We start from the raw sequence: 26939 nt of genomic DNA, 5'->3' as shown, positions 1-26939 counted from the left end.
CGCAAGGTTCAACATGGCTGCTTGTTAATGTTGTAGCTCAATTGATTGATTGAAATTAAATTGGGCTATTCAATGTTGTGTAATACTGTATACTACTGGATGTTCTTACCTGTAGTAGTTTATATGTTTACGGTATACTGTGAACAGACCATGGTATGCTGGCTATTTTCGCTTGCAAATAAATCTACGCATAGCTTGTCATTAACAAATAACAACTGAAGTCGCGGTACCGATATCATGGCTGATTTTCTGACTTGAACATTTCAATTTTCTTAGTACGCTCACTTCTTTTGGACCTGATATAGATTATTGATTATTGAAGCTCTAATAACAAAAATAGCTTATTTGCCCAGAAATAGGAATAATAGAAATAGAAATGTTGTACAGTAGTAGACATACCTGGAAATGGTAGATTTCTATGATAATTTCAGGGCTACTGGAAAATTAATAAAAGTCTTCTTTTTCCAGTAATTTATGACCGTACACTGTGTACAGATACTATGCTGCGGCATTATTCAGTAACTGTGATTACGCGTATGCTATGAATTCAGTTACCGTATCTTGTGGCTAAGTGGTAGATTACTTCTACTTGTTACTTACCGATTTGGGACGGTAGCTGTTATGTTTTCTTCTGGCATTTACCGAACGTTATTTTAAATGATTAAGGAAGAGACAGACAGTGGCGCACTAAAATTTAGCAGTAGAGCCTTGCCGGAATACAGTTGAATGTAGTTCTAAATAAATAGATATTAACTTCGGTATTTGTTAGATATAGTATTCGATTACAGTCTTGGATATACTATAGTAGTTATTATAATATTGTGCGATTGTAATTGTGATTCCTAATGGTACTTTCTTATTTAGATGTTGACAACTATCAATGTAACAGTTTCTTTTATGGTTAGGCCTGCCAGGATTCCGATTCTAAGTTCTTCACCACGTTTCATAGCATTGTAAATGGTGGTCTTACAAGTATTTATTATAACTGTACATAGGAATGAAATCAGTTCATGTAGTTACTGTATGATAGCGTAAGTTGCATTCATATAGGATATTGGAGGCAATACGATAGAATACATCAGAATTCGCTCATGTCTAGGATACATTTGCGATCAGTGTTATAGGAGATACTAGTACTGAGCTAGCCGCTTCATAGGCCATTTCCTCGGCTTTCGATAAAGCCCAGGTACTGGAATGCTATGCAAAGATATGAAAAGGCTCAAATGATGAGGGAAGCGAGCTCTACTACGTTTATATATGTCCACGATAGTGTCTTATGTACTTATCATATTTATTTATCATTTAGAATCGATCCACAGAACTACTAGATACATACTAGATACATACCAGTATGTACAGGATGCTCTTATACACGTACAGTTCAAACTAAGATTGCTACTCTGCAGAGTTTTTCTTTCTCTTCTAGTATGGCATTTGGTGTTCGCAATTCTATTATTTTAATTGCGGATATAACCAACTTGGGTAATTATCTATAGTTAGGGCTTGCTGAAGGTCCTCCTAGCATGAATTTTATGATTTTCTTGACTTTACTCTTACAGAAGTTACAGAAAAATTTTATTCATAAATCATCCACAACCGAGAGACAGCGTAATCTCGTTGTAGGTTGTAGCAAGTGAGTGGAAATAAAGTATTCAAGAACTTCTCCAATAAATCGAATCAGTTCAAGTAGGTTTTACTTTTTCTTTTAGCAGTTACGGTCCAAGTTGGACCTTTCTACTAGTTCATAATGATCTTTTAAAATGGGAGTGCATCACAGTAGTAAATTTCATCTTATAATAGTCTTCAGTATTGACTACAGAATATGAGTGGTACAGTGCATATACTGCAAACACGAACTTCTAAACATTTATTTTATTTCATGTGTTGTTGCAGCAGTTTCGATGGTTTATCTACTGTATTACTGATATTTGATAGATAATTATGCATGTGCAATACAGATATTATTGTAAAACACAATAAGAGTCCTATTATCTATCCGTTTCAATCTCAATAATCATATAGCTGAAATTTATCTTTGCATTATCTTCTATTGGCCTGCGCTGCCTATAAATAATGTAGTATTTTAATATAGGTAAACGTGTAATAACGTATTATTTTACAAGTTTACAACATTAACTATTTTTATTTTTTCTATTTTAGTACATCATCCACCGATCGAAATGTAACACCGGAAATTCTAATACTCATATACCTTATTTATTATCATAAAAACTTTAATATTATCCTTCTTTTCAAAGGGAAGTGCAAACTGCAAAGTAAATTTTTATCTACAAAGTTCAAATATTACAACGTTACATAGATCATCAGTTAAGTCAACAACAATTTCGGTAGTAAACCGTTGCATACTCTTTGTGGTAGGCAGATTAGTAACGTTGAAGATCATTGTACAAGTAAAATGAGATCTTAGTAAATTAGGACAAATTTTTTTGGAATATTCGATTGAAACTGAAAAAATTTTGTAATTATCTTAGTCGAGGTGATACAATTCAAATATATTTAAAACGTCGCATTAGTAGAAAATCAAGAAGGAGTAGTGTTGGAACTTAGCCATCACTTACCTAAAGAATAAAGTCAAGACTTTACAGCTACCGTTAAAAGCAAAGATCAGTTGTTATTTCCTACAATTGAGATTATTTCATCTAAAGTCCGCATACCATAATATTAATAATGGGCAATCTCCGTTAAAAGATCTAGCCATAGCACTTTAGTAGGAAAGTAAAATATTTTTCAATTCTTAGAATAAACTACATCATATTTTTCGTCTCCTAAATCCATGTCATATAGATATAAAGCAGCTGTCATTGTAGTTGTCTTCTGACAACCGCGTTTTTCAGCTTTGACTACTTCAATCAGATCCGTTATAAGGGTAGAATAAAAATATGGTATATGTAAGAACTGTGAAACATGTTACCCTTACTGAAGCAGAAGCAGCAATTACGATATTTGAAATTATCATTTTAAGAATCGAGCGTAACATTATAGCTAATTTATAGCAAGAAAATACTGTAAACTTCAATGATAAATCGTAATTACGTATTTAACGGAATGAGTGTAAATAGCGTTACAAATAACGCATTCTACACATGTCATTCAACGCTCGAATCAATGAACAAATTCAGTTGTCTAAATTGATGGCACGAACAAACATCTATCATTCAAGACAAGTCTGTAAAATATTAAAAATTTTTTTAATAATTAAAAGTTGGAACAGCTATTTTATTATAAGTCATCACTGGTCATAGGGTCTGTTGAGGTGTCGGTTTCGATTGTGACTGCATCAAATTCATATTCATCAACATCGTCATCGCCATCAAATGGATCATGCGGCGCTGTACAACAAGGTTCAAGATCGATTTCAGTGAAGGCATCATCGATAGCACGTTCTTCATTAACAGTACCAGGCTCGGATTTATTCGAAAAGAGGCCAAGTACTCCTAAATTCTCGGCTTTTTCAACGGAGAATACAATCCATGAACCACAGTTTGTGATACCAACACATTTAGGAATTTCATCTGGTATAAAACAACTTAGAGGTAAACCTTGTCTGACATCCCAAAGTCTGATACTGTTATCTTCACGATGGTTTGCAACCGTGATAGCACGGTAGCTATCTTCATCTACTCGAATCTGTTGAACTGGCCTACTATGGCCCTTTAATGAGTGAATTACTTTACCGTTAATTCTATTCCAGCAACGAAGGCTACTATCTTTGCAACCAGATAATATAATATCTTTCGAGATGGTAAAACATGTAAAACCAATTGGCAATCCTCTGGCTTGAGATGATTCATACAATAGGCCAAAGTTAACTTTGCCGCTTTTTACGTCAAATACTACGGCAGCTTGCTTTTCTGCTGATTTACGTGTTCCATCAGAAGCGGCAACAAATATTTCGCCATCATCACTTAGAGACGAATATCTTATAATATGCTCTTTAAAGATATAATCTTTGATATCAAATTTAGGTAATTGTTGCTTTGTTTTAAGGTCCCAAGAAATAAATCCGATGATATTTTCCTCGGTCTTGTAAATACATAAAGCTAAACTACCTGCACTACTAACCATTAAACGATCGATACAATTTTTCTGATCTGCCTTTAAAGATGCAATAGAGTCACCCGATATAGCATTAACGATCTTGACAAATTTTCTACCACGAGAAAGAGTTACTAGGTGTTCATTATCAAGAAATTTGGGCTGATAGTGAAATCCCTTGATCTTGTTTAATACTTCACCGGAATCTAAATCAATGATAACAATTCGACGATCGAAGTAAACAGCTATTTTGTTGCTTTTCATGATAACAATTTGATCAACGGTAATATTTCGAAATGAGCGGACTGGAAGGCAACTGTTAACATTCCATACTGTAAAAGTTTTACGTTTCTTTGAAGTAGTTGTAACATTGACGTTTGAATTATTCATATATAATTTTTCCATATTAAGACTTGCCATATCGATGCTAGCTAGGTTTGGTTTTTCACTACCAGGCCTAGTTAAGCATTCTCGACGTGGAATTAAATTAGGGATTGATGGCTTCATTGCCTGTTGTAAGAGAGCATTTAAATGTGTTAATTTTTTATCAACACTTCGACCAATTCGACCAATTAATTGAGATGCAAGCTGAGTAGGGTCCATTTTGAGGGCATTCATAGATATTACTAGAGCATCATGTAGAAGTTGTAATTCTTTGTCGCCGACACTTCCTGGACTTTGAAGGGCAAGATTGATGTCGTCTAAAACTTGTGCCACTGACATTGCACAAGCTTTGGTCAAAATAAATTCATAATTACAAAGTGTTTCTTCCTTCATTTTGTCAATTTCACCTATGTGGAAAGTATAAGTTGATAAAATGAATGATTTACTTTTTGGGATATACCATAATTAATCGGTAGTGCATGTGAGTGGTATGCTAACAATATTATTTTAGTAGTATTTTTAAAAAGAGAACAAAAATTCTTTGTTAAACGTTTCATACACTATATTATGGTACATTTTTACGATAGTTGTTACCTGCACGAAGTAAGTGATAAGGTAGTTCAGCCAATTTACGGAAATTGTATATTGGCCTATTTCCTTCCTTGGTGCTATATATTAGTGGTTGAGGAGGTAATAACCTGTCCACACTTGTATTCTTACAAGGCTTTTTCCGATTATTACTCCAAGTACCGCGAAAATAGTCACTTAGGGCAGTGTAATTATTTTTACGTTGTTGTTCTGAAGATAGATATCGCCTTGCGGCGCATTCATCAATAAATCGATGAAACCATTTGAGTACACGACATCGATTGGCGGTATACAAGCTTAAGTAGCTACCAGCATCAGCTCGTAATCGGATCCATGTGATCGGTGGAATACGTGCAACTGTCGGGACATTTTTATCATAGATAGCGGTAATAACGTCGTTATCTGATGATAAGAGATCTTCTATTTCAGACTCTGTTAAACCATAGCGTGAGGCTGTAATATATCCGTAAGCAGAGCTAACTAAAACTTTTCCATGTTTTTGTTCTAAAGTTTCGAAATGTTGTTCAACAATTTCTTCTAAGGTTGAGGCTAAAAATGTTACGTCACCTTTAGAATATGAATGCCATTTACATGATCTTTCGTAAATTAACTTGAGAAAAAGTGGTTTAGGACATTTGGAGAAAGTACGCATAATCGCATTTATTTGATCACTACCAACTTGGCGTCGTGCTTTGGTATTCATCCATATATCAAAAACGATGCTGGCTTCAGATTCTGACATAGGGGGTACTTCTAGAAAGTTTGATTCACTTGCGTATATTGTCTGTGTAAACGGTCAACATCAAGAGTATATTTATTAAAACATCAAGATTGTGGAAAATTTTTTGAATAGAAAAATTTTGAGCAAGAATAATTACATAAATCACAGTGAATGAAATTTACCCTTAAACTTCGTAAAGCAGGACTAGATGAGTCTGATCTCACTGATAGGATAACTTTAACGTACTCCGGTAATGTCTTCGGTAACCATTGTATTTCGTGTGCATTATCATCATCTGATAATTGATCTAAACCATCAATTATAAGAACTTGCGGAAAAAAGGTGGTAGCCATTTTTAACCGTTTCATTAGGTCGTCCCTTAGTTCTTTATAAGTCTGCATAGTTAAGGAAGTTATAATTACGGACTACTCAAGTGATACGTTGTAAATTATGATAGAATAAAAGAGTTATGTTGATAGGTTTACCTCTGGTGTAGTAGCTGGGTCACCGTTATAAATTTTTCGAAATTGTTGACATACGCTTCTTAGCAGTAATCTTATATTACCAGATTCAGGTGATGTACCGCAATAGCGTACAACAACACAGCCAGATGATCCTAGCCATTTTTTGCATTCTCTAGTAGCTGCAGATATTAATGATGTTTTGCCACATCCTGAGGGACCTAATAATACAAGAGGTTGCTTGCTATTACTTCGTACATAACGTTCGATAGCTTGTAAGAGATCTTCGCATCCATGAAATTCATTAAATTTTGTTAAACACAGCGCAGTATGGTGATTAACTTCTTCATAGAGATCATCATCATTAAAGTTTAGCGAAGAATGCGTTTGGATCGCTTGATCAACTAAGGATGTTAACTTTTCCGTAACGTCAGTACATAGTCCATTCATATACTTGGAATGATCTGTTGATTTGTTCTTGTCGATTCCAACATTAGCTTTCCACTTTACATCATAACTCAATATATTGGTATGGTGTAGTCTAGAAGGAATGTAGTTATCAATAAGTGTTGACAACAAATCTTGAGCGTGGCTATCGATAACGCCAGATTCAGGGTTAACATCTAAGTAATCACTTATTTTAGAATCATTGCCAACGAATTTTTTAATATCTGTAATATTTCTACGCATTAAGATACAATTAAAGTTAGGATTATCTGATCGCAATATGGCTTCCTGAGCGATCATATGGGTTTCTGTGGAAATGAGAAAAAGATTATTTGTTAATGGACCTAACGGATGGTCATTTATGTAAGATAATACCAATTATGTAAGTCTATAATTGTAAAAGGAGAGCAAGACGTACGTCATTATCTCTCTCTCTATATATATTGAAATACTGACCAGATAGCAAATATTTCGGTCTTGCTTTTTCGTCAGATATTCCTTTCAGACTTGAATATAAAATATCTTGCAATCTATTGAATGCTTTCTGCCAATTTCCCTCGGCAGCCTTGCGTGCATTGCTACTTGTTGAGTTAAAATCACGGTATACTGAACTAATTGGCTGTAATACATGCGTCGCAGGAACAGAATTTTCATCTAACACAAACCACTCGGTAAAAAATTTCCTATGCTCCTGATTTTCAATAGCTGCTAACATCTGCTTAAATTCTTTATCGAAAATTTTAGTTGGCAGTGGACGATAACCATATCTGTCACCCACTAAGGTCTAAAAATATCGAATACGTTTCATATTTATGATTTTAAAATGTCAAAACGTTTTACACAGCAGTAATTTTTTTTAATAATCTTTTATAACATAATTGTATGACTTACGATAAAGTTAGGCCCAACGGATTGCTCTTGGCAGTAACGTAGCAAATCTAACGTCAATCGAGTAATATTGTGCTCATCTAATATAAGGCTTTTAATACCCCAGGTTACATCAATAGCTTGAAAATCATATCCATGCTCAAAACAATGTAGTCGTATTTTCGGAAAGACTCGTTCTAATAACATCTGTCTCTCTTGATTGAAGTCTACAATGAATATACGTATGTATGATTGATTGAACAAGTATTAAAATAACGAAATAAATGCATCTACCGATGATCGATAAAAACTACAATTGTACTAAAAATGATTTATTCATATTACTAACCAGTGTGAGATGCACTGACTAAAATTTTAATGATGCGTCCATTCTTGCGAATATCATCAAACGCGTTACCAATCATTAATTGATGATGATGCTTACTCTTTGCTTGAGGGTTGATGTCAGGAGCGTTCCAAACAGGAATGTTGCATTCAGGTTGTTGCTATATTTCGTATCAATTAAGTATACATATATATCGTACATTATAAAAACGAAATTATGAGGTAACAGCTATGGCTAAATATACAGTTTATATGTTAACTTTTCAAGTTATTTCAATTTACCTGTATCGATAGTAAGGTGCCATTGATAGGGTGTTTGCTATGAAATTCTATTAGCATTTTAATATCGGTATAATTTTTCTTGTTCAGGTTATAACCTTCTGCGGTGACCGATATTGGCGCATGGCTAATTTCCCTTTCAGCTGATCTATATTGACATTATAAGCAACATTGTTACATCATACTGGTTGAATTATTAATTGAGTTAAAGTATAGCTAATAACGTCAATTTAACATTATAGCTGATGAAATAGAATTGTATAACTATATAATTCACTTTTTACATACTTGTAGCTAAGATATATCTGTCGGTTGACCATATGTAGTATAAATACTCCTGGATTGCATGGTTTTAGCTGCTTTTCACTATTTTGTATCGATAGTTCTGGAGGCTCGAATGGAATTATCGTAGGTCTTCGGGTACCATTTCGTCTAATATTAATTATAGAAACAATATTAGCTTAACAGTGTAGTGCAAAATGATTAAAAAATTGGTTATTTTCAAGTATAACATAACGATATAAAATCAATGTATTAACGTCTAAGATGTATCGTTAGAGGAAATTTGTCAAGTGAATCACTAGTTTTATATTTTCCGTTTACAATAATATAAACTATAAAATTATTATGCTAGAGGAGAATATACTGTACTGTACATCTTTATTAAAAAATTTATCAAGTCCATTACTAGTTTATATTTTCCATCGATAATAATCTCAATTTGTTCTTATCTACGGTGATTGATAGTCCTCAAAAGGTATTAAGGGTAGATGTATAGTGTATGCAATTGATGAATTTTTAAGTGCAAATTAATCGCACCCTAATCTTCTGCTAGTTCTATTTATGACCTTATCACATACAATATCTACCGTTTATCGCTTTATCTATATTTGATGATACATACATATTGTAAGTAAATAAGGAACAGAGAATAATGAGAGCTAGGCCTTAAAAATTAAATCAATCAATACATGATCATACTTCTATTGATACAACTACTCATTTCTATTTCTGAGGACGGGGTTATTTTGTATAGTCAAGCGTTTTTTTATGTATTATCGTTCCACCCCAATTACTTCATAGGAGAATGACTTCTATTAAGCAGTAGTAAGATAGTTATTTTAAATTCAATCTATGTCTTCACAATATCTTTGAATTGATCAAAAGTACGCTTGTATTTCAATTACAAAGACGAGAGTCATTTTAAAATAAAAATGAATACATATCTCTTTAGTTTACAGTTATTAATATGTTTCATTCTTCAATAGAATGGATGCTCAAGCATGAAGTAATAGTTATCAATGATCCAGTGAATAGGTGTTTAAATCAGAAAGAAGAGGTTGTTTTAAAGTTAAAATTGATCCATGCCTGCATAGCTTACAGCTATTAATGTTTCATTCTTGAATATAATAAATGCTGAAAAATAAAATGATAGTTATCCACTGTCAAGTCCATAAGTGTTAAATACAGTAGGAGGGTTGTTTTAAGCTAAAAATGAATACATCGCAGTTACTAATCTATTTCATTCTTTGATATATAGTCAATGGTTAAAAATGGTAGTTATCAACTGTCAAGGTTGGCTTAAATTTGAGTGATGATGCCTTCAAATCCAAAATATTTAGTTTGATATTCAATTATTAATTGTCGTTCTTTGACCGACTACTACCATTGAGCACTAGTTTAGAGAGTTATTTCATTTTTTTTGGTACCTAGAATTCATTTATCGTTGGCTACCCCTTTCTTTGTATGGTTTGTGATCTGTAAAAAATTGTACCTTTTGGTCTATTGTATTAACTAGGTGAAATTTGGTAGTTTAGAATAGACAGCAAAAAAAAAAAAATAAAATAAAATTGATTTCGTTTTTTTACCTTCATAGCCAATTCATTCTAGGTATATTAAGAAATACAGTAGGCCAAATTTACTCTTTCGGTATACGTAGCTTAACAAGTTATGTATGTGTTGTACTAGTATCACTTCATTTTGAAATGCTCAACCTACACAAAACTGTTCATTTCTATTCAATTTAGTTGATTTATTCTCCCTATCGACTGTAAGCATGTCGATGTAATACATTGGAATACCGCTGTACTGTAAAATGAATTTGTTACCCAAGTTGATGAAAGTATCTTCATGTTCCAATATCGATGCTAGGTATAGATATTGGAGAGAATATTACACTACCACTACTTTGTAAAATCGCTTTTCTAATCTCATTTCACGCTTATCCTAACTAATTTAATTTAATAGAATAAGTTCTAGCTTTGATATCGTAAGTGAAAAAAAAATTAGCTTCTATTCTATCTGCTATTCTAGTCAAGATATGACTACTTTACGGTAGTCCTATGCCAATTGAACATTCTACACAAAACTGTTCATTTCTATTCAATTTTGTTGATTTATTCTCCCTATCGACTGTAAGCATGTCGATGTAGTACATTGGAATACCGCTGTACTGTAAAATGAATTTGTTACCCAAGTTGATGAAAGTATCTTCATGTTCCAATATCGATGCTAGGTATAGATATTGGGAGAGAATATTACACTACCACTACTTTGTAAAATCGCTTTTCTAATCTCATTTCACGCTTATCCTAACTAATTTAATTTAATAGAATAAGTTCTAGCTTTGATATCGTAAGTGAAAAAAAAATTAGCTTCTATTCTATCTGCTATTCTAGTCAAGATATGACTACTTTACGGTAGTCCTATGCCAATTGAACATTCTACACAAAACTGTTCATTTCTATTCAATTTAGTTGATTTATTCTCCCTATCGACTGTAAGCATGTCGATGTAGTACATTGGAATACCGCTGTACTGTAAAATGAATTTGTTACCCAAGTTGATGAAAGTATCTTCATGTTCCAATATCGATGCTAGGTATAGATATTGGGAGAGAATATTACACTACCACTACTTTGTAAAATCGCTTTTCTTATTTTATTTCACGCTTATCCTAACTAATTTAGTTTAATACAACAAGTTACAGCTTTGATATCGAAAGTGAAAAAAAAAATTAGCTTCGATTCTATCTGCTATTCTAGTCAAGATATTATAACTACTTTAAGGTAGTCAATGTCAATTGAACATTTTTATTGATTTAAATAGTTATGAATGTCAGTTTGAAGACAATAGAATCAGATGGATAATGGACTCATTTCTTTGAATGTAAAAGTAGAAATAGCATTTAAATGCATCAAGATAGAACGATTATTCGTGATACTCTCTTGATGAATAAAAATATTTATTATAATCTATAGTCAGAGGATTGATTGTAGTTCAAGATAGATCCAAAATGTTGACGTTTGAAATTTATTGCAAAAGTAATTACTCTAGCGATCGGCTTTAAAAAATGATTGATTGATTCCTATTTTAACTAGAGTCAATAACAGCAATGGCGGATACAATAGCTGTTGTCTGTCAATGATATCCTTGTCATCGCGCAATGGAATCGTCTTAATTTTACGTTTGTTCAAGTGTTATTTGTTATTAAGCTTTCTATTTATTGATCATTGGAATTCGGTCCAGTACTAACTTATAGTGTCATTAATATTTTAATATGTCCATCATGGACGCTATTGGTGGATATTCTATGCAAATAGAATACTACTACAGTATATCGATGATGTATTACTGATAGCCATTCTATTGCAATGGATTTGACATGCCTAAGAAGTTTTCAACGGTTGTGCAATGAAGGCAGGGTGTTTTCCAATGGATATTATTTCTATATTATCCCTACCAAATGGATTGGAAAAGATTGGGTCGGTCTCCATTACAAATCAATCGATTGCATACCGATTTATGCTTGGACACATTAATCGAAATAAGTACTATGCTGTCGATAGATATCCTATAAAGCTTAGCTTGACCACAATCATCTACTGATGACGAAGGGAAAATTTTCAAATTTGACTATAAAAGTGGTTGCTCTGATCGATTGTATGGAAAAAAAAATTTTCGATTTTTTGCTAGTACAGTAGCTTGATGAATTACTATTCTACAAGCCATCCCATCCCGTCTTTCATTAATTTAGTGTCTATGTCAATAGTGATGACAATCAATACGACGGATTGCTAATAACATGTAGCAAGCTTGGTCAAGACGAATAAGTTATAACAGGTACAAGTGTATTACCAGATATTTTAATATTCACTTAAAAGTCTAAGTTACTATACTGTATACCCAAGGTTCTCGCCACTCTAACATGAAATTTTTCTATATCATCCTATCGCTATAGTAAAATAATTTGATATGATGGGGGGGGGGGGACGACGAGTTTAGTTGTTGCAATGACAATGATCATCAACGCTATAGAATATATTATTAGCGATTCTTGCTCTATGGATAACTATGGTAGGGGGAAAAAGAATCCATTTTTAAAATGGATCCATAATGAACTAGTCTATTCTACTCACTTGTAGACCAAAGTAGAGAATGATCGAAATTGTATGGACGTACAATAGTACTATTTTTTTTTCTATCAAGGTCATAATAGATAGATTATGGATAGAGATGATTAAGGAAAAATACTTCAACCAAAATAACGTTATGATAATAAATTATCATTGTCATTCCTATCCATTTGTAAAAGTATCCATAACCTTGATACTCCTGTTCCTGCTGTCAACTTGGTTACATCGTTCCTCTAGTCTATCATGATGATTAAATTTGGATATGGAGAATAGATTGTCCATGTTGACAAGGTTAACGTCATCTCCGATATTGATTGTTCAAAATTGTAATACAGTCAATGAAATCCTTGTCAAGGTTATGGACTACTCAATGAGGAAGATTGGAGTAGTCTTTGTCAAAAGTTGAACGATTACGGTGTCCTATTAATCATGGCTGTACTTTCATTTGGGGCGAGGTAGATGATGAATCATTTGTCAAAATGAACAAAGTATAAAATAATTCTTCCGAAAAAGAATGCTATAGCAACATTTCTGACTCAATTTCTATTGCTAATGAATTGGCTGATGGAATAGTCTATCGGAATGGGATAGTTGATCAAGGAAACTAGCAAGAAATCATTAGGAATACCATCAGATAATAGGTTGCAGCTTTCATCGATCATGCCATGTCAACTATGTTCATTTTTACCCTTCGAGATTGATTCTATGCTTAGCTAACATACTCTAGTGATGATCAATACAATCCTATTCTAGGCGTTTTTCTCTACTGATTAAAATAGACATTGAGTTGTTCAATAAAGCAATCATTTATCATCGCCATCTTTTGTCGTTCTTTAAGTGATGGTATTGAAATCAACCGTAATGACATAACTGCTATTGTAGACGAAATGAAAAAGGAATAAGTGTAGAAGCTGCATTTTTTTTCCAACTTCTACAATCCAATTAGATGCATGGGTAAGTATTGTGCGTTAGGAAAAAGTAAAGTCTATTTTTATAGTGGATTGTCAAGAATTCAATCTATTTGATGATGATCAATTAAGTCACATTGTTTTGGGTCAATTAGAAAACATTTATCAATAGTTTGCATGTGGTACAGCAATATCTATTTAATGGCCATTTTCAAGCGGTCAAAGGTTGTATTGCAGCCAATAAAGTAGAAGTTGTTGATACAATTGCAAGGGTTATAAAATGGTTGAACTATTGCTACCGATTCAAGCAATCATACTGTATCTACTTCTCTCCTACTGCAATAATGACCGATTGAGCAGACGAATCAAGTTATAAAAATATTCAATCCAGTCGCTATAGACGTAGTAGAATTAAGTTCAATATGAAAAGACATTTCTATCGTTGACTGGCGATACTTTCTCAAGGCGCCATTTTGATGGCTAGTCCGATATAGGTAAAGGATAAGGACTGTATCCATCAATCTTGATTAGAAAATGAATTCTCACCATAACAAAATATTGAGTACATGTTATTCACGTCTTGGTGATAAAGTGTACAGACCATTGACAATCTATCATTGACTGAACGCTATTTTTACTCTAATCTGTAAAATTACTGTACGAATATCAATAAGAACGACAACCGCTTTTAAAAATGGAGGGGGGGGGGGGTTAGGGTTAGAATATCTTCTTTTTCTCTATCGACTCTTTATAATCCATGACGTTATAGCCCGAGGTTTTCTAATGTGATTATTTAATTGCGTTGGTACAGGTATATTATTTTCATTAAGACTAAAGTTATTACCATTATTAAGTCTATCCCCTATTCTATCACCACTCTATTTCACTCACGATTCCCATCATGTCCATTTCTGAACTCTCCTTGTACGGGTCGATGAAAGCTTTCATGATCATGACTGATGTTTGATATTGCTTTTCAAAGTAGATTGAGATAGTATCTACCTTGAAAGGCTATACGATTGGATGTTGTCATGATCTATAATCTTGTCTAGGTCGATCAAAGTTTTTGCGATCATGGCTGATATTTGACATTGCTTTTCAAAGTCGATCGAGGCAGCATCTACCTTGAAAGGCTATACCATCGGATGTTGTCCATCATCGACAAATTGGTTTGATGTCGGAGATTGGTATTATTTCACTTTTAATCTAAGTATAGTAATCGATGCAACTAGTTCATCCTAGCCCAACTTTTCTACGGGTATTCTGTTAACCTACGTATCAACGGTGGATACTGTGAATACGTGGGTAACGAAATTTCCAATTTGCTAATGGGTAGAAATGGCCAAGGAATCAATACGAGTATTCGTTGGTTAGCTTGCAATCATTGAAATATGATCTGGCAAGCAAGATAGAATCCATGGTTGACTCATTCTATTGAAGTAGCTCCATTGGTGGTTTTACATCGATCAATTGCTAGGCACTACTTCAGTGGAAAGACCTCAAATTAGCTAGAAAGTCAATGAAATGATGACAGGGTATCGATCATCGTCCATGATTGCAATATCTGTCTTTCCATTGACAAGTATACCAGCTTTGATGGGGGGGGGGGGGGGTATTCTGAACGTAGGCAGTGTATAGGATCGCACTATTTTTAGCTTCTTGATGGATAATGACGAGACATGTTTCCATATTTCTTCTAGCTTACAATATTATGTCACCACTACATTACTACAGCTATTCTATCTTCATTTTTCATGATTAGTCCTATGTGAACGCCTATGAAGGCCAGCCAAATACTTGACACGATATCGTCTTGCCTACTAAAATACGTTCTTGACGGTGACTATTCTAATTTTTATAGTACAGGAATACTAAAAGTATGGAAGCCGGCTCGGCTCATTCAAGGAAATACTGTATAGCTTTTTAAATTGTCGGGTAGTTTGTCCTTTCCCGAATGGAATATACTGTGCAGATCAAGGGTTTCTCCTATCCATTTTTCTGATTCTTTGATGAGAGTAGAATGAATAACGATCATAATTTCAACAGCATAAAACAAAGTTTTTAAAGTCATCATTTTGCGATAGCGTTCGCTGCAATTTTTCCTATTTTATGGAACGATAAGTAGGGCAGAATGCAATCATCTACTATAGATCATGCTTGGGGAATAATCGAATTGGATCTCATTGAAACTGCATCCAAGCATAACTTCAGGGGTAAAAAGAATTGATGACGACTTCCAGTTGGATAAACGAAGTCATGTCCATTTGTCTATGGATCCAACAGGGGGATGGTGATGGAGAGTTTTTAGTCTAATCAATCTAGTATCAAGAAACTGGCGATCAAGGAGTTTTACTTTACTGCAGGCAAACCATTTCTCCTATCGTCACCGATTCCGTTGTTACAACGTTGACAGCATGTGTCCATATCATCAAGAAATGGATTCCAATGGAACTGATGGGAGGGCAATCAGATTACTGAGGTCGTCTATCAACAAGATAATCGTAACAGATTGATGATGAGACGAGGGATAATTTGCAGCGAATATCACGACGTCCTAGTCAATGAATCATTTCTATGGGGGCAATCAAAAGGTAGTACAGGAATATAAAATGGATCAAGTTGTTGGCATGGCTATTCTTCAAGTAGATTTAGCAGTTGGATAAGATTCTTATTAAATCAAGATGTAGCAAACATTCTGAAATGGATCTGTTTATTTACCGGCCTAAAATAATATCGCTTGCTGATGGCGTATTGACTGATCGTATTGGTATCCAGACTTGACAAATTTCTCTCAAATGACGGACGATAGTACAGTGTATTCCTATCCTCCATTTCTTCTCAAACTTGATCTAAAATTACTACTACTACAGTACTACTCCATGGCTCTCCAATACGATCGAGCGCGACGACATTGATCGCTCCGTTTGATAGCCTATGGCGACATTTTGTATCAGAATTTCAAGTATAGAATTCATTTCCCCCCCAATAACAAGGTAGAATACACTAGTCGATCATGGTCAATCCGTTATCATGACGATAGGGAGATTGCTAAAGGAAAATTTGTAGCTGTATGGGGAGTTTTTACAGCCGCAAAGATCTTTCTTGAATAAATCCTCATATTGATATATGCGTACCATGGCGAAATGTCCAACGACGACTCTTATGGCTATGGTTGAGTCAGGAAAAAAAAGGGATAAGATGGTTCTAGTGAACATTACAATGAATGATGTAGTGGCCATTTTTATAGGCATTAAAACGGAGGAAAAACGCTGGCGGCCATGACTAGTTTGCCTGATGAGTACATGAATTAAGGCAAGTGTTTCAAAAGTATAAACGACACCGTCTCGACCTATCGATTGGACACTTCGTTGTCATGGTGTTGGACATTGAAGACTAGTTTATTCCTTCTCCATGAAAATAAATTAGGAGTATTTTAGGCAGACGTAGACTGCTTGAAAAACCAATTTCAAAGGCATCTACAATTCGCCTGCTTGACTAACAAATTGGTGTTGATCGCAGTCAATCGGACATACAATATTCGCCTGCTTAACTAACAAGTTTCCGGCATAAAATATTCGCGTGCTTGACTAACAAGTTCAGGACACAGAATATTCATCTGCTTGACTAACAAGTTCAAGACATCTCCATCCTATGTTGATCACGGCGGCCAATTCGACTAAGAATAGTCGCCGGCTTGACCACTAAATTCAATACGAGGATAGGTCTACATCATGTGTTGATCACGGCGGCGAAATGGACTGAGAATATTCGCCTGCTTGAACAACAACAAATTGAATAGTACTCCATCGTAGGTTGATCAAGGCCAACACGACATCATGTCGTATGGTGTCGTTTAACACTGATAGAATACTATCGAAATGGAATTGAGGATACATTTTCCATCTTGATTGAATGATACTACGTTGCTTATGGTGAATTGGTCAGAGAATGCATGAATCAAGTCGATTTGAACTACTGTAAGTGCAGAGATGAGAACGACGACAGTGATGATACATTCCTATCTCCCAAGCCGGCTATGCTGATTGATAGCCAGTGTCGAGAGAAGCAAATTATTCCTTCTACGCTAATGCATAGGAGGAAAAACGATCGCTGATAGGCAATGTCATGAGTAGGCTTTCAACAGCAGTGTATCAATCCTAGTTGGGTTCCTGTCTGGATATAGAGGGGAAATAAATGCATCGATCGAGGGCAAATTGTATCATGGAAAAGCAAATGAATATGACAAGAAGTAGAATACGCCATATTAGCATATGCAATAGGGATGAGTAAGCCGATGGTTTTCAGTGAGGATTGACATTAAAATCGGACGGTAAAGCCTGGTAACCATAGCGGGAAAAAGACAAGATGCCTGGCATAATTTTTAACATCCAAAGTTTACTGTGATTAAGATGATGATCGATTTAATTATCGACTTCATTATAAATGTAGAGTTGAATTGGAATGGATTAATTACCCCTCGCAACGCGTCCATCCAGACGCTCCTTCTTTAACATTTCAAGTTTGCATGTTGAGAAAGTTAGAATATTGGTGGTGATCCACCGTCAAAGTGGATAGAAGTCAGTTTGAAGAAATAAATTGAGGCTTGTTAAAAGTAATATTAATGAATTGAATTAATCAAAAATGGGGAAAGATTGATACAACTTTCTAGCTAGCCAAAAGGGTGCTGTAGTCAGTATGACGAGAAGGATGCAATCACACTACAGCATCTTCGTATTAGCCATACAATCATTTTTGATGGAAAAAAAAAAAGAAGACATTTTGGGGGGCCCAATCACTTTTCGATCATCGTCATCAAGACAGTAAGGATAGATCGTGTAAATGAGTGATTTTGCAACAATTTACTTTTTCCTTCTTCAATTAGAGAACTAATGTCATTTTTCCAAGTTGGCACTACGTACAGTATCGTGGTCGGTGGGGACGTTTCTTGCGTAGTAGAGTATTGCATAGAGTCAACAAGGTGATTGGATGACTTTTTTTTCATGGAGGATGGGAAAAAAATTGGAAATAATGGCAACTTGAAGGAGACTTTAATGGAAGTCTAATCAGTGACAATTTACGATTACAAAATACTGTATAAAGGTAGCGGATATGACAGACAAGCAGTATTAAAAAGGTGGCAATTGCTTGCATGTGAATATTGAAATCAATCGTGACGCTACCGTAGTCCATTATGATTATTTTGGATGAATTCATAATCCTTTCTATCCGGTAGATAGGAGAGACACTTTGGGTTGACTACAGTATTGGCAAATGATTTTTCCACTATCGCTTGTTATCCTTGTAGGAATGGTTGGTAGCCCAGTTGAAGTAGGTGGTGTCGTGTAGCAAGGCAGTATTCAACAACGATTGCAAAGAGTTTCTGGTTCAATCGTTGTTGAACAACTCCATTGCAAATTGATATTCAGGGTATTGTCCCCAATGAGTTAGTAAGGCGTTGAATTTTTGATTTTTAATCTCGTCTTTTACTTACCACTCGCACGACATGATTGAGAGTAGCAAGGCAGTATTCAACAACGATTGCAAAGAGTTTCTGGTTCAATCGTTGTTGAACAACTCCATTGCAAATTGATATTCAGGGTATTGTCCCCAATGAGTTAGTAAGGCGTTAAATTTTTGATTTTTAATCTCGTCTTTTACTTACTACTCGCATGACATGATTGAGAAGAGTAACATGAATGCTGTTGTCATGAGATGAAGTCAAGTTCTATAGGATGGATTGCGAGTGGATTCTCTGCGCCTGCCATCCGCAAATTGCTTGTGACCTATGCTTTTGCTGGGATCCATTTTAATTTGGTATACTAGGCCAATTAGAATGAGTTGAAATAGGAATCCAAGTCCGTACTACTAGGATCGATTACTATTGTTCAATTCAACTCTTTTCCGGGCATGTTGGAAATTCAATGATGTTCCATTCTAGGCTAGTCATGACAGTGCAGCTTGTGTTGTCGACATGATGATGATATTATGTATCCAAGTCAGGATTGATTGCATGGGTATGTAGTTGAATTTATTTTGGGCATGGATATCGATTGACGTCGGTGTGCGATAGGATAGTCAGTAGAATACGTGGAGCGCCTATTTGCGATGGCCGATAGAAACGCCATCCATCAAGACGAGTTAGTATAAACGATGTTGACATCGTCTATTCACGCTGTGATGAATTGATCAAGCGATTGCGGTGTTTCGATGGAGTTTCAAGCCTTGTTGATTGGCATTATCGTATTATTGCCTATTGCGATTAGGAAAGTCGTCTAATAGACCGATCATATGCATAGAATCAACTTCTAGTCAATGGGATTTGCAAAAGCATCCACAAGGGATGGCTGTAGTAGGAAAGATTGCCGGTTGAAAATAAGAGTTCAATTTGGCAGTAGATCCGCATCGATCGTACAGTTGGGATCGATATGGAAGTAGCCTCGTCTACCGTTGTAGAGGTTGGTGTTGGGTATCAAGAGTGCAAATTGTCCAGGGTTAGGATTGTTTTTCATCATCATCACCTGTATCGATATAGTATATAGTACAAAGGATTGTCTGCCTATGGGATGGATTGGCGTCGATTAAAAAGTAGGGCCCGGTTCTTGCTTTTTTTCGTTGGATAGAGTTATTTGCATGAATAGCATAGCGATCGATTGATGAAAAATAAGTGGATGATGAGTGTAGTCAAGAACAAGGATGGCTTATATTGCAAGTCGACATCAGATGATTGAATCCGTTGCCACATCGCATCCGTCTCATCATGCTAGCCATCATGATGGAGAGAATTGGGTCTTGAACGATGATAGCCTAACTAGGGGGCTTGAAGTGATAACATGGCCTACAAGTGATGTAAGATGATGAACGACAAGAGCTACGATTGTTTTGTGTCATCTTGACTGATTGATGGATATAGGATAGCATGAAGTGGTCGATCGTTGAACGAATGAACGATGATGAAAAAAAACAAGCAATTTTTTTAATTAGACTATCAACATTACCCTGCAGGCGCTCGCGATGTCCTACTTGAGGACATGGATTCTTCATCTTTGACTTTATCGGCTTGATTATTGCGATTGCCTTTGGCGCAAGACGATCCCATTTTCTATGCCTGTTGTTGTTGTTGTTTTTTTTTTTTTTTTGGGGGTCGATGATGGCAGTCAATTGGGTGAATTTGCTGCCAGCGTGTTTTGGCTTTTTCTCTGCCTGTCTTACCACCCAATGGATTTTAAATCGACCACTTTGTCGATCTTCTTCAACGTTTAGTCAACAACAAGAATAAAGAATACGGACTATCAATCTGCTGGATCAACACTTTACCAACAACGATGGATCAATACCAATGGTTAATTCGTCATCTTGCCATCTACCATGGCCACGATTGGGTCAACTCAAGATCGTTCCTCCTTCAGCAAGCTTGGCCAGCCTGGACTCTACTCTACTGTAGACGACGAATTGTATTGGCTACTGTAAACAAGTAAACAAAGAGAAGTCGACAACCCGCTTGGTATCCACGGTAGGGTTGAAAAGAGGGAGGGAGGAGGAAGAAAGCAAGAGGACGCATGCGCTTTACTAGTGCTGGATTTGAGCGGTGGTGACGCTCGACGCATCAACCACGCGTGCACGCCGTAGTCTGCTTAGATGACGTTGAAGGATGGGGTTGACTGTAGCGTCGACGTCATCCCTCCTCCTACTCGACGGTACAGTACGTGTAAAGATGGACGACGACTCGGTGGGGTTACCTAGGCTACGGCGCTTCGACACACCAACAGGGGGGTATGGACAAGGACCAATCAGTCATGACAAATGGCGATTGTGCAAGAGGAATTTCACGTCGTCTACGTGATTGTATGCGAGTCTTTGTAGACATTAGGGTGTTGATTTAGTCAGCGATGACGGATGCTAAATAAATGCGATCCGACCATGGCAAACAAATCATCACCAACGACGAGGATAGCCAAGATGGCGATGCCAACAAGGGAGAGATCGCCTTGCCCTCCCTTTTTAAAAAATAGCCAAGTGAAATACTTGGACAGTCCACCCGATGACGATCACAGTGGGTGCAACAACAACTGCAAAACTCTTTCACAATTGCATCTCGCTTGTATCGAGGAGATGATTTGCCATCCAGGCATGGCTGCATGATGCTTATTCCTACATCAATAACAACAACTCCATTGTGACTTGTTGATTTAGTAGGGTAGTCATTGTTGGATAAGAAAATACATTGACTCCATTAAAATTTCCTCTACCTTGACATATTAAACCCCCCCCTAATTGATTCGTCAAGACAACGACGATGGCCACTCTCTCTCTCTCTCTCTACATGCTTGCATGACCATCATGCCTACACGACCGAACTTGCTGATACAGTCAGTACTGGGGTAATCGCTTCATAGACTTGATGGCCTACTAATCCAGTCCAGACGAGGATCGATATCATGACAACGAGTGGATAGACTTATTCAAACTCGTGTCCTTTTCACCTTTCTTGGCACTTCTACTATACCTCTGTTAGCGACTTTAGCGATACCCCTTGATAATCCATATGGAGATATAGACATACAATTAGTCGTCGGCAATTAGCCACTGAAAACAGTGGACATACAGTACATGCTGTGAGTGAATAACATGTACATCAAGTACAGAGCGGGAGCATCAACACTCTATCTTGCCGACCGGAAAATTCAAAGCCAATCATCTCTATTCTATCGTCTTGCTTCATAAAATGACATGATTTGCGACTGATTTGTTAACCTACAGGATAGACAAAGTCGATGGGCAACAGACTACAGCTTAGGCATGATTGAACAACACTCACTACTCACTACGGTAATCCCTCCGTTAACGCTTACCAGTAGGCAGTCCAATCAACTTACGCGTATTAATTAATTATTACATTACAATCAATGGTACAAATGAGATCAAGCAGCAGTCGTCAGATCCAATACTTTCCATCACAAAGTGGAGATAATGAATACACATTGCATCATCAACTCGCTCAATTTCATGACAGCGACTTCATTTCTCTCCGAATACTGTACATTACAAGAAGAACTGGAATCAGTATAGTGCAAGATAGTTGAATAAACTTGGATAGCGTGTTTCATGAAGTCATTAGCAATTTACAAATAGCTAATCTATACCGTGTCCATGGCGCCATTTCTCAATACCAAAATGAATGCTCCGTCAGGGCACTTTCGCCTAGCATAGGTTAATCGATCAATAGCAAATAGCAAAAGGGGTAGACAGAAATAACAGATGACAACCACAATACTATTTCATTGCAAGACAAGAGGAGTGAGTGCTCGTAAGAAATCCATTCTACATTTTACTCTATTGCCACTCGCTCGTGATTCAACATAGGCATAAATTATTGCCTGCAGATTTGACATCGCTTTTGAATGCTTAAAAATAATACTCAGCTCTGTCGTACAGTAGAACGTACCACAATATATCACGACATTGCTACGCTGACTGCCTTGTACTATAGATACAAAGTATATGGCTATTAGATGTAACTGACGCAGTTGTAGCATTTCTAACATGGCTCCATGCTAAAGCTGATCTCTTCTAGTTAGGTAAATCTGATTCTCGAATAAAGATCTTTTCTTTATCGCTATCATTCTTGTCCATCTACCCGAGTTAGCATTACAAGCTGCGAAAAAAAAAAAATGTAAAATACGACCTGTGTTTACAAAATAAAGAGATACTTGCAGTATGCCAATATAGGTTAATAAAAACAGGAAGTGAATCTTTAATCAATCAATTAGTAATAAATGTAATTATCATTTTTTCTCCTTTTCCCTAACTGAATATTACTGGTCAACGTCATGGTAGACGATCGAGAAAGTAGAGAAGAGAAAATATGCTACCTATGTAAAATAAAACATGATAGGTAACTCTCTTTCACTTTCATCAGTCACTGCCTACTCAATTTCCAATATTCTGCTTGTGATCATACCGAGTAGCGAACTCGATGATCAAATCGTCAATACCGTATTGGCAATCAACGATGGTCGATATAATTAATTAATTTTTGTACGTCAGTCGAGGTATTGATTAAATTCCAGTCTGGTATGGCTATCAATATGGAAGGGTCTCTATTTTTTTATTGCTAGTTTGATTCTAAATTTGCAAATAGGTCAATAATTAGACAAAGAGATACCGTAAATTAATTAATTACGCCATCACAACAATGCATTGACGCCAACGTTGTCGTGGAAACGTAGCGACGTTCCCTTCAAGAATAAAAAGAAATAATTACCCTGAAATACTTACTGTAAGATCTACCATTTGTCTTAGTAGCAACTATCAAAGTCCATTTAATTCTGATTCTATTCCAACACTGGCCAAACATCAGTCATCAAAAATATGATATTAATGGCTTTGTCATTTAAGTAATACGAGAGTCAATTCCTCATCATCAACAATACTACTCGACACTTTCCAAGGTAGACGTTACGAGTAGGCTTGAAAGAGCTCTAGCAATCGCATCGAGTAGTACTTCTACTGTAGGCATCCTACCATTGTTACGATTGCTGCAAAACTATTCGTAATAAATCACGCCATGATACATTAGGTGCTTTGACTCAACCAGTAGTGACTGGCGTAGTGTTTCCACTCTTTTAGTCGTTAACGTTAGCACGAGAGACTTTGATACACTCCTCCTGGTAAGCTTACTAAAAGTCTCTTTTATTTAGGATTTACTGCATTTAAATAGTATAGCCATAATGACGTATTATACCCTTACCTTAGTAATTCATTGCCTTATCTTATGCTAACCCGTTAGGTGCAGTACAACAGGTTAATGCATTCTTACATATATCACATCTGGTAGTCTACCAGAGCACTGCAGTGCAGTAGGGTTCATCTCTCTCATTTTTGGTCAATTATTTTTCAATACCGTACAGGCTCATACTTTAATCACTTTACGTACAGTGAAACTTCTAGTATTAATTTTAGATGCCCCCCCCCCCAAAAAAAAAATTCTTTCCAATCTACGATCGACTACTTTAACTACCAGTGCTAATACTGTCATGAAAAATGTTGCATTGCCTCACCTTGCCCATCATTGAATATCGTCTAGACTAACCACCGTCCAGTATGATTGATATTTAAATCCATTATCATGATTTTGCTCCGACGTTGGGAGTAGTGACGAGATATACTATACATCTAGTGTACGTAGAAATAGACGATACATTACAAGTACAAGTATGTCATACTTTGCAAATCATGAATATCTCTATATTGACTCTAACTGGAATTATTCGACGTATCACGCAGTTACAATTAGTACTCTCTACTATGGTATAAAGTTATTAACTCGATCATGGTTGTTGAGAGGTACAATAGCAAAGTACTACAACGCGCGTAGTCGAATTAATTGAAGGTAGCAACATCTATGGGTACAGCAATACAATTCCTGCATTTATTTTAAATTCTTTTAGTATGCAATTTAGTGATCATTAATACTGTACCGAAGAAAAAAGCAGTATAAGAACTTTACACAATGTCTTATGTATTCGCTTACTATTGAGCCTGCACGGTAATGCATTCTATACGTACGTCCACCAAACTGTAGCTATCGTAGAAATCGCTCTGACACTGCAAATTTACAAACAAGGCAAAAATAAAACAACAACAAAATATACCAAGAATAAAATTGCTAGTCACAGTACTAACAAATACCTCTTTCAAGCACTTGCAATATCGTACAAACTACATGCAGCGAATTCATCATAATTCGCTTTATTTTAGTGATTAGGATTAGAAAGGCTAAAAATAACGATTACATAGTAAGCATTTCATTTAATCTTGCATCAATTTTTGAATCAGTACTGCAAACTTTTTCCTCTATAACTATTGATTGTGGCTTAACGTGATCATGTAGTCTTATTAATACTACATTAGCATTCATTACAACATAATAACCATAGTTAAATGTTACAACTGTTGCACAATGACGGTGATGCAACGTACATTTGCCAATGTCGTATTCACAAAATTATCCAAAATTTTACATTCCTTCTACAGTGTGGAAACGTAAAAACGATTTAAAGGTTACTTTTTTTTAAACGCATTGACAAAGTTATTTCTGTTTCAATTCAAGAGAGCTATCGTTTATAGACTTAACAACAAAGAATACATTTTTACTTGTTGATATAATAGTAAAATGTCATACAGCAAATAGAAATTGACAAGAGCAGTGACGCTGATGACCAAATGAAATAATATACATGAAATATCTCAGAAAAACCCAACTTTAACTATACAGGAGTTGCTTTTTAGTCTTCATTGTCGTAACGAATAGATAGTTAACACCTTAGCATCTATATCGATAATAGCTAGGCGGTGTGATTGACTTATGGTAAATGATAAAATACATCCATTACTTCCTTCTAGCTATACCAACACAATGGCAATGGTTATTGAAAAATCTGCCTATCACTTTCCGGAAGGTGTTGTAGGCAAGAGTTCCACATTTCTGGGACAGACTAAATTTTCGTATAAAGATGAAAAGTTTATTGAAAGTTTACGATTCAAAAAATTATTATTTGATCAAGCCAACGACGGCCACGTTACCTTAATTTGATTAACAATGGTTTCCATTCTCGTTTTAGTATTAACATCATCGGCTAGAATACCGGTTATAAAAGCAGATGCAAATATTGATAAAATTCTAGGAAGGTTACAGTTGTCTTTGCCCAAAATTATCTCGTTATTGCTGTTGCCCAAAAAATAATATAGAAATATAGAAATAGTCAGACGACAAAGAATGACAAAATAATGTTCCAGCAAAGTAGGCATTTGACCAACCTTTCAACCAAATTACAAAGGAAACCGTAAATGTGAGGTGCTTCCAATTCGTCTTCAGTTATAGGTAACCAATTAAGAAACTGTGCTAGGATTAAGTTCACATCTATCAAATTCGATCTATATACACAAATTTTAACGATAGCCGAAATTGCATTTTCTGTCGCAGTCAAGTTTTCTATTTCTTTAGCTGATGCATCGGTAATAACTTTAAGTAAAGGTGGAACAAATTCTAAGGGAAAAACATGAATAATTTATTTATAGACAACTTTAAAATGAGTCACCATGCGGCATATATTTAGTCGTAGCTTGAAATTAAATTGATTAGAATAATCAGCATGAAATACAAATTTAAGTAGACCTGGTATAAACTTAGAATATTCTTCCCCTCCAAATTGTGCGATAATGCCGCAGCCATATGACGCCGACTACATAAAATATCAAATAATTTATTAAAATAAAGCTGAAAAAATGTAAATACACTAAATTGGCTTTTACCTGTCGAATTTCACAATGAACATCAGTAATACTATTAATATACTGTTCCAAGAAATATCCGTGATAAGCAAAAGAGGCCTAATTGATAATAATTATTAAAGTACAAGGTCAGTCAAGCTATGTATAGGAATAATTAAACTGTAATTACGCAATATAC

The 26939-nt window shown here is 35.5% G+C and overlaps 3 protein-coding genes across 3 annotated transcripts in view; all 3 read right to left on the bottom strand.

The window, feature by feature from the left end:
- Positions 1-5005: 5005 nt before the first annotated feature.
- TRIADDRAFT_18392 (uncharacterized protein) lies at positions 5006-5797 on the bottom strand (the record flags this gene model as incomplete). Its single annotated transcript, XM_002107561.1, has 1 exon — positions 5006-5797. A coding segment is annotated over one exon (792 nt), but the record flags the coding sequence as incomplete, so codon positions are not given.
- A 56-nt stretch (positions 5798-5853) lies between these two features.
- TRIADDRAFT_18708 (uncharacterized protein) lies at positions 5854-7770 on the bottom strand (the record flags this gene model as incomplete). Its single annotated transcript, XM_002107560.1, has 4 exons — positions 5854-6144; positions 6235-6965; positions 7114-7441; positions 7549-7770. Coding segments are annotated over 4 exons (1572 nt in total), but the record flags the coding sequence as incomplete, so codon positions are not given.
- An 18259-nt stretch (positions 7771-26029) lies between these two features.
- TRIADDRAFT_51271 (uncharacterized protein) overlaps positions 26030-26939 on the bottom strand; it is a gene marked incomplete at both ends in the record, with an annotated part of 9441 nt that continues 8531 nt past the window's right edge. The window contains 4 exons of the mRNA XM_002107559.1: positions 26030-26195; positions 26288-26516; positions 26646-26712; positions 26783-26860. Coding sequence (XP_002107595.1) covers positions 26030-26195; positions 26288-26516; positions 26646-26712; positions 26783-26860 — 540 coding nt within the window. The remainder of the gene's footprint in view (positions 26196-26287; positions 26517-26645; positions 26713-26782; positions 26861-26939) is intronic.

This window comes from Trichoplax adhaerens, genomic scaffold (assembly GCF_000150275.1).
Source record: "Trichoplax adhaerens TRIADscaffold_1 genomic scaffold, whole genome shotgun sequence".
Lineage (NCBI taxonomy): Eukaryota > Metazoa > Placozoa > Uniplacotomia > Trichoplacea > Trichoplacidae > Trichoplax > Trichoplax adhaerens.
This window is presented reverse-complemented; position numbering and strand designations above follow the sequence as displayed.